General features: G+C 38.3%; 1 protein-coding gene across 2 annotated transcripts in view; it reads right to left on the reverse strand.

The window, feature by feature from the left end:
- LOC587683 (glutamyl aminopeptidase) overlaps positions 1-7,852 on the reverse strand; it is a 32,990-nt gene extending 25,138 nt beyond the window's left edge. Inside the window, exons 1-3 of one of the 2 annotated variants that reach the window (XM_030983945.1) lie at positions 7,247-7,852; positions 1,379-1,553; positions 717-813 (exon numbers count right to left, since the gene is read on the reverse strand). In XM_030983945.1, coding sequence (XP_030839805.1) covers positions 717-813; positions 1,379-1,553; positions 7,247-7,594 — 620 coding nt within the window. In that variant the 5' untranslated portion in view covers positions 7,595-7,852. The remainder of the gene's footprint in view (positions 1-716; positions 814-1,378; positions 1,554-7,246) is intronic. The other variant, XM_030983939.1, reaches the window with a different exon arrangement.
- Positions 7,853-9,822: the final 1,970 nt, after the last annotated feature.

A 9,822-nucleotide genomic window follows, 5' to 3' on the forward strand; every position in this document is an offset into this window, starting at 1 on the left:
ATCACTAAGCGGTTCCAAACTTGGAGATTATTACCCCGGCTTTATAGCTGTGCTGCCATTACGGCACTCTAGCATTTCAAGGAATTAATTCCTGCCAGGTACCCATTTACATCACCTGGGTTGAGTGTGGCAAATGTAGATCAATGCTTGCCAAAGGAGATTAGTGCCGTGTCGGGTCTCGGACCGCGGACCTTGTGATCATAACACTACAGTCTATTGGGGAAAACGAGTAGGGTAAAACCGGTTACTCAAAGATTTTTTTACTTTTTTGAGGCACTTCTTGATCATTTTGAAGCGCGATTTTTTTTTAGGGCTTCAATATTACATCATATTACAGACACTGACAACACGTAGGGCCATGCATATCAGATTTAACAATGTTATAATAATCACGTTTTATTTACCCAGGGTAGCCACTTCAGTTATGAAACTGCTCTTTCAGCGGGCCCTGCATAACATAATATGTTATTACTACCCTTCTTCAATCTAAAATGCTGAGCGCCTAGCTAGAAGGCAGAAGGTCCCATTGTTATACGTCTTTGGTATGACTCGGCCGGGGTTCGAACCCACGACCTCCCTTTCATGAGGCGGGCGCTCTAACCACTGAGCCACCATGCCCACTTAAACGATATCTTTAACGACTATTATCAACTGTATACAGTATTTGCGTCAATGAGCAGGAGAAAGACGAAGGCGGGTTAAAAGGAGATTATTACCTGTCGTTTCCATGTGCGTCCTGGTACACACTCTTGTAGAAGCCAACAATGGTTTCATTTAGCCATCCACCAAACCCAATGTTGAGCATATAGTCACCTATAAAAGAAAAGATGGTACATTTTAAGCCATAAATGTACAAATGAAAGGAAGAAATCAGGTCAGATGTCGGACCATATTTGCCCACAGGTGAACACAACAAACAAAAACATTTCTAATTGGCGGACAAGGGTTATAACTCCTATGCCCTCATGTGTCCTCCTCTGTCTTTTTCTCCCTCCTCCTCCTCCCCTCGTCCCCCTCGTCAAAATATATTCCGTTTACCTTGTCAGCATGTTATACCCCATTTTTCATCCGATATCTTTCTACATTTTTTTCTTCTTCTAATATTCATTTATTTCATATGACTTTTCCCTCTCACACAACCACAAACAAACACAAACTCTCGCTCTCTCTCTCTCTCTCTCTCTCTCTCTCTCTCTCTCTCTCTTCCTTTTCTACCTTTCACTGTCCCCCCTCTCTTTCTTTTTCACTCTTTCACTCGTTTTCTGTACCTCTCCCTCTCCCTCTCTCTCTCTTCCTCTTTGTATTTGTAAAAATTATTCATTTTTTTGCAACAAATTCTTCTCTCCTATGATGATGGACTCCAATATGAATGAATTACCTGGCTGTAGCTCGTTCACCATCTCCATAACAAGGAACTCGTTTGGGACGTATTGAAAGATTTCCTTGATTGGTTGAGTATTGTTATCCATGTCTGTGATACTAACTGAACCATTCATGATGTCCATAGCTTTGATGTGAAGACGAGGATACATTACGGCGGCGGTTACTGTGATCTAAAGGTAGGATGAGGACATATATATTAATATTTTGGAGCTACAATGTATGAGTAATTTAGCGTAACTGGGTTTTTACAGATGTGTATCAAGCAGATGTGATTTCCCATTTTTAACAAAAATATCCCTTAACATGGGCCGTTTTTCAAAATTTCCAAAATTGTGAAAAATTGGCTTTACTTCGAGAAAAATCCTCCCAAATGACCCTTACAAATGGGTAGGGGTATCGAGGCTTCAGCGGCACATCCCCGTCCAAACCAAATATGTCTACCCCCCCCCCCCCCCGGCACTAGTCCAATTAGCATCTTCCGCATAGAACCATGTACATGCTTCACCTTTTTTTTTTTTACAATTTTTGCATAATGTTTGTTTGTTTCCCTTAGTTATTTTGCAAACAAATTTAGATCTATTTTGCTTCATAGCTCCAATAATCAGTTTATACCATTTGCAGGATTGCTATCACAATCTTAAGAACTTTCTTAGATGCAAATTCCTGACAACAAACCAAATACCTCACTCACACTGCCAAAGCGACACCAAACCGTAACTGTAAACAAACCGCTGATTTGCCATTCGGTGCAATGTCAGTTTGGTCTGTTGACGGTCTCGTGGCAATCTCGTTAGATTAAGAAAAAAATTGTCATGACTCCTGGCTTTTGTTTCATAAAACTTGTTATAAATAGCAAGATAACATAATTTATATAAGCTACTGAAATGTTTACATCAATTTTGATCGGCTATGCTTTGTCATAGATCTGCGGCAGTTGTTTCTGATGTTATGAAACAGGTCCATAGTTGACATCGACTGCCCAACTCAAACACTGCGAGTTTTCAGGTGAATTCTTCCCTCAGAAACCTCTTTTATGACTCTTCCTAACATTCCTAAAACCGACCTTTAACTATAAAATATTTGCCCTAAAGACAATATTTGCGACGTTTATCATTGTTTTTGGCAGATTATTTATACTTCACGGGGGTCAGTGGTCGCGGGCTAGTATTTTATCATACCAGGGGCGTAACTAAATCATTTCTTTTCTAGTGTCACTGACAGATTTGCCACCACGCGGAATAAAGATACCCAAAGTATCTGAAATTAAAATGCCGCAGTCTGATCGCATGTGATCGCAGTAATTTAGAAGATATCGTTACATGATGTTACCCAAACAAAGTTCTAAAAACTAAGACTCTGCCTTCCTCGGTCATGCCAGATGTTCCCCTTAGATTGAAACACAAATATGAAATGACAGAATCACCCCCAACCGACTCAAATTTTTAGATTTGGCATTCGCTCATCTTGACCCCATATCAAATGAAAGTACTCACGGCAGGAGATGAAAAAGTTTAGAAACAATATTTGTTGCCCTCAAACGGGGTCAAATATAGTCTAAGATGAAGCAATTTTGCTCTCGGATCATTTTCTACTGAGTTAATTATGTTCATGCATGGGGTATGAGCTATTTCATGATCATGATATATCGTCATTATCAACCAGTCTGAAGCAGTGTAGGTTTATTTGTATGGTTTAAGTACTACAGTTGCTCTTAAAGCCCGTCTGTACTAGGAATTAGACCACCCAGCAAGGTAACTGACAGGTGGCTATCTCATCAACTCAGCTCTCAATTAACATAAGAAAAAGAGGATCATGGGGGACCAACGGGCACCGCTTAGGCATTGTTTTCTATACACAGTTAAAATTTTTGTGAACAAGTTGTTTAAAAGTTTAAACAACTCTTGATTAACGGGTGACCTGATCTAAGAGTTGTTTAAAATGTTAAGCAACTCGAGTTGTTTAAAGTTTAAACACTAAGTTGATCAACATTTTGAACAACTTGTTTAAAATCACAATTTAAACAACCGGTGTTGTTTAAAGACGGTTGTTTAAAACGGAGCTGTTGTTCAGTGGAGGTTGTTTACACCAACTGGGTTGTTTGAAGAAAGTTGTTTAAAAAGGAGCTGTTGTTCAGTGGGGGTTGTTTACACCAACTGGGTTGTTTAAAGGAAGTTGGTTAAAAAGGAGCTGTTGTTCAGTGGGGGTTGTTTACACCAACTGGGTTGCTTAAAGAAAGTTGTTTAAAATGGAGCTGTTGTTCAGTTGGGGTTGTTTAAACCAACTGGGTTGTTTAAAGAAAGTTGTTTAAAAAGGAGCTGTTGTTCAGTGGGGGTTGTTTACAACAAAAGGGTTGTATAATGGGGTATAATTTGGGTTTGATACTCTGAATAAGTGCACCACTACTTCTGGGTCTCTATATAGGTATATGAAGACTAGGGTCATTCTGCAATTCATGAATTAGCGCCAAAACAGTGCCCATTTTGCATGAGCGCGAATGCACGCACGTATAAACTGCATATATAGGGATGCATGCAATCTCTATGGCAAGGAATTTAGCACACGTTATAACCGAGTGCGCGATCAGTGCCGCACTGCATGACGCGACGATTTTAAGTCTACCAATATTCTGACATTTGCGTACAGATACCGAAAATTTTAACTGTGAACTTACGCTATAAGTTAAAAACTTCAAAGTGGTTAATAGAAAAGTGATTTCAATTAAGCCATTGAATCCCCAGTCACTTAGAAGCGCGTCGGTAGCTTGGTCGGCCATGATGTTGTGTTGTGGGTTGGAAAGTAATAACTATTAAGCTAAATAAATGTAAGTATAGAGACAAACAAGATGGAGCCTGCAGAAACACGTGTGGTTGCTTTGGTAGTTTGATCCAGACTCAATGTCCATGTGCTTTTACATATGTATCAATCTGTGTAGTCAACAAAAGGCCCTTGCATACACTTGCATTGTGTGTATGCATCTAATATGAATAACAATGAGCTGTGCCTTAACAGCTGCACTGCATTTCTAAGTGGCATGTCAATTTCAATTGCATGTTAGTTTCAAGGAACCTGTTTCTAAACATAACAATGTGAAATAAAGCCTTTAGCCAACACGCACTTAACTGGCACGAGACACATGACGTCATATGTAAACAACACTGTCTAAAAGCTCTCGTATAGTAAATATAGCAGTCATTAAATTTTAAACAACGAATGTTTAACAAAATTACTTCTGTTTCGAGCAACATTGTTTACAATTTGATCAACTGTTGTTTAAGATAGTGTACAACTGTAAGTGAACATCACTTTTTTAAACAGCGTTTTTACTGTGTATAGAGGGAGCAATATAGCTACAAGTAGGACAGTGTGGATTTACACGATGAAGATTAGCATCATCTACGTACTAATGTGTCAAGTCGTCCATTTTATGCATGTTATGATTTTTTCCTTGTATTATACGCATAATAATGTTGCCTGCAAGAACGTGGTAAACACAACTGTATTTACATAATCTACATGCATTTGATTGTAACACCGGGAATTCAACTAGATTAACAAACATCCTGCTCTATTATGTGCACACTTTTAGTGAGTGAGAATGTGAGTTTAGGTAATATATTCAAGGTTTCATCATCGCTATGATTCATATACCTATAACCCACACACGTCTGAATCACTCCAGTGATAAGCCTTTAATGCATACAGAGTTCTACACACTGGTTCACTGTAACTACGGGCCTAGATTCGTAGGAAATTCATTAATTTCAATAAATTAGGACATTATGGAGGCTCGTAAAGGGAAATTAGGAAATAACGTTAGGGAAACATAAACATTTATTGGTCTTCAGGTGGGATTTTAAGGGATAAAGGACATAGCCGTGCTGGAAAGTTATTTTGTTTTTTAAAGTTTAGAGTAAAATAATAATTATTGTCATACTGTTCGTGATCTCTTTCTCTCTCTCCCTCTCTTGGCCCCTGTCTTTTGATCTGAATATGCGGACATGACACGTCTTCAACTGGAGAATTACTCGACAGACTATCTTGGCAGTTCTCAAGATGAATTGTAAATTGTCTTGGGGGCCAGTTAAATTAATGGAAGTGGCATGAATAAGAATCAATTGTTCTTCATCCAAACTCAATAATTCGAAGGAAATTAACATTAGACATCCACCAAAGAAATCATTTTATTCAATTCAGTTCAAAGTAACATTTTTTGTCTTCTTCCATAGTTCGTACTACGCAAGTAAAATAAAGTGTATAATATGACATAAATGATTTGAAGAGCATTATTAAAGAAGGAAGAAGGTGAAAATCAAATTATGCACATACAAATGTAGGCTTGAGAAGGAAGGAAAGGGGAAGGCGAAGAGGGGGTAGACAGTGAAACAAAGGGGAAGAAGGGGAAAAGAACATTTAAGTAAAGAGTTTGTTACCTACTTACTGCAACAGGCTACACAAAGGAGTATAATCCAAATTTCACTCTTAATAATACCTAAGAAAGTGCGTATGGAATCTCCTGAGGATGCAATGCTGAAGCGCTGAACACTAAACATGTAAAGAGCTCGGTTTTGCAAAGGTAATTTCGTATAGGAAAAGAATGCAAAATTTGAATTATTTATTTTCTTTGTATGCAGTTGTTGTTGTTTCGTTTTTGTTTGTTTCAGAGTAACAATTCTACCATTGTATCAAGTCAAAAGCCCTCATATTGTGAGCAATTGGCCGTCAATGAGCTTCCTATTTTCCCCAAATTATAATGACAAACGGGAACCATTTTTGACAAATCTTCTCCTCCCCTTCTCAGTATGTAAGTGGAAGGGGGTTCCACCGTAGTAATTTACACCCCCCCTCCCCCCTCCCCCCTCCCCCACCCCCCCCCCAAAAAAAAAACTCGCGATGGATGTACATGTATATATACTACCAGTAGGAGTAGAAGTCCACGATTGCGTGTTAATTTGAGAATGAGCAAACAATGATGATTCGTAAGGAGAAGGAACACGTTTAATTATTTCTTCCTTTTCAAATTTCCTTTCAGGGGAGACAATGAATAAGGATCTATCTGGTATGCTTAAGACATGAATGTACGGTTCCAGTTCGTCAAGTGTTTAGGGTACGTGTGTTGTTGTAATTCACTTTTACTAAGTTACTTTAAAAACATCAAAACGTTTCGAATTGAAGACATCAGGGCTCATATTTATAAAATCTTATTTAACCTACTTTAGCTACAACTACCATGAAACGGGGCTTAATATTGCCATTTCATGTAAAAAAAAGTACACTTAAAATGATAAAAAATAAAAAGGCCTAATGAGAATGATAATTTCTTATAATAATAATAATGATATGTCTTTTTTACCCATGATAGCCTCATCAGTATTAATACTGGTCTTCATGATGGCCCTAAATCATAATACCTGGTTTTTGGCTGGCTACCGAAATAAACGTTGATGAATTTCTTACTTCCGTGTACGCATTTACCACACCTGGGGGGAGTTTCACAAAGATCCTAAGTTGAACTTATCTGTAAGTTGGACTTAACAATCATGGAAAACCGTTAGCATCTATGTAATTATAATTTAAACGTTTTTTTAACGCATAAATGTTGATTCAAATTATTCAGATGTTCTATTATCAAGGAAGTTTCATGTTCTTGATGTAGAATTTATAAAAAGTCTAAAATACTTCAATTTTCACTTATAAATATATTACATTTTAAGGCTACAAATGTCTCTCCATAATTTGTAAGTCCAACTTAGAGTTAAGTTCAACTTAGGATCTTTGTGAAACACCCCCTGGGTAAGGAGTGGCAAATGTAAATGAATGGCCTGCCCATATAAGATACTACTACTAAATTCATTAAAAGACGCACCTCGATCTGGACTTCACCGGTGAAGTAATTCGTCGTCAGATTGGGATGAAGCCGAAGACGATAATGAGTCGGTTTGACGGTGGTCGGTAGTCGTAACTCGTACCATTCGGGATCAACGGTCACGCCAGGTCCGACATCGTCTTTGGGTGTGTCACCAGCGACTCCTGTATCACTCGCCGGCCCTGCTGCCGCTGCCCCTTCTACGGGAGGTGCCTCACAGATCTCACTCTGAGGTAGGAGTCCGCACATCAGCCCGACCATCAGGCAGAGACATCCTGCCAAAACACCCCCAGCAATCAACTGACTTTTCCGTAGATAATAACCACCTTTAGGTTCTTGGTCATCCATTTTGTCTCCTACCTGAGGTTACAAAAAACAACAAATGTAGTCGACGACGATCTCCCCTAATTCCTCCTGTGCGCCCTGCTCGTCCTAGCACAATGACTACACAGATAATATGTACATCTATCAGGAGCAGACAGTAGCAGACAGTTGCCGTCCGGTGTAACGATCATTACCTATTATCGGTTAACCCTGGAGGATTAGCAACACTGCCCTTACGACATCAACCTGGGTACTCAAACAACGAACTAGTGACTTAGATAATGTATTTACCCAGTAGCAAGGGTTACGAGGGTTAAAGTTATGACCTCCATAATAGTTTGTATGTAGCGAGCAAATCAAATAGTATTATGAGTGAATGAAGCGATATCGGTATTATTAGTCCGAACAAAGTTCACTCTTCGGTAATTGAACAGGAACGCCCATTATAGTTAATAAACAACCTGTTTAATACTGGTTGAAGTTGAAAACCTGCTTGAGGGATTTTGTATGTAGAATAATAATTAGGGCGCTACAAAAAACAAACATTTATCGTCATTTTTTATACACATTCAGAATGTGCAGTATGTGTGTTTCAATTTTGCGGTCCGAACAAAGTTCACTCTTCGGTAATTGAACAGGAACGCCCATTATAGTTAATAAACAACCTGTTTAATACTGGTTGAAGTTGAAAACCTGCTTGAGGGATTTTGTATGTAGAATAATAATTAGGGCGCTACAAAAAACAAACATTTATCGTCATTTTTTATACACATTCAGAATGTGCAGTATGTGTGTTTCAATTTTGCGGTAAACTTGTTTGTTCAAGCACACTCTTACATTGTAAGATAAAAATAATTGTATGAGTTCAAGAATTTATTTCACCAATTTACAGATTTGCAATCATTATATCGTTAATAAAATTTTATGTATGTTATCACCAATTCTTTGAAAGAAAAAAATATCAGTCAGTCACTTAATAGTGTCTGACAGAGAAGTGTAGAAAGTTTCCTTGCATAATTTGAATACCAGGACACTGCTAACGTTTAAATTTCACAGATAGGACATACATGACATATTCATAATTCCTACAAAGTTCTACAGAATTTGATGTTAGCTGCAAAGGGGACAGTATCTTTAACCCAGTTCTTACTGTAGCCGCTTAGTTCTCGTATTTAAAACACTCACCAAACATGTTTTGTTCATGATGCAAGGGGTTCCATTATACTGAAATCAAATTATGAGCTTCAAATAATTATTTTATAAAGAGAAATTTCAAAACGTACGACCATTCGGTAAAATGGGTCTGTGATTGCAATCACTTATTTCAATTCGACAACCAATGGTCATTATTTTCCGAAAAAGGGTCATTTTCAAACCCTTTCGGTAAAACGTCGACAGCACCGTAAAGCTGAAAAAGACACCATTTCGACGTCTTTTCTGGACGCGGGTGCGTAGCCAGTCGTGCTGGAAGTGACTCCCCCCCCCCCCCCGTCCCCCCTGACGCGCATATTTTTTTTACACAACTATTTAGCCACTTCAGTCAAGTATACTGTGCAAACGACTAGAGACAGATTCTAGCATTACCCTTCGCAGTTTTGTTGGATAATTGCTGGAGCTTTACATGTGTAGGGTCTACATAGTTTTACTCGTTATTTGTTTCGGGTTAAATCTATCCTCTCTTCTCTTTCATTATGTATTTCTGTGTTCTCCTTCAATCTATCCTTTTCTCTTTTGTCATGCATTTCTTTTATTTTCTTCAATCTATCCTTTTTCTCCTTCGTTACATATATCTTTGTTTTTCCTTCAACCTATCCCCCAGTTCTCCTTCGTTATGTATTTCTTTTGTGCGCCTTCATTCTAACCTCTTCTCTTTTGTTTTTTTGTATTTCTTTGTTTCTCCTTCAATATATCCTCTTCTCCTTCGTTATCTATTTCTTCATCTGATGTATTTCCCTGGTTTTCCATAGTCTAGATCTATGATCCTCTTAGCTCTTCAATTATGTATTTCTATGTTCTTCCTTTGACTTATCCTCTTCTCTTTCCAATATGTATTTCCTTTTTTTCCCCTTCTCCATATCCTCTCCACTATCCTTGTTTTCCCCTTTCTATCATCTTCCCTTCCCTGGGTGTACGTGCTTGCACATAATATAGTACAGTGTAAGTGCGCTGACGACTTAGACTCTTTCACCAGAGCACTTCTTGGAATTTTTTCGCGAAAATGGCTAAACAGTGGTGTAAAAAAAAATAGGCGC

This window comes from Strongylocentrotus purpuratus, unplaced genomic scaffold (assembly GCF_000002235.5).
Source record: "Strongylocentrotus purpuratus isolate Spur 01 unplaced genomic scaffold, Spur_5.0 spur5_contig_832, whole genome shotgun sequence".
Taxonomy (NCBI): Eukaryota; Metazoa; Echinodermata; class Echinoidea; order Camarodonta; family Strongylocentrotidae; genus Strongylocentrotus; species Strongylocentrotus purpuratus.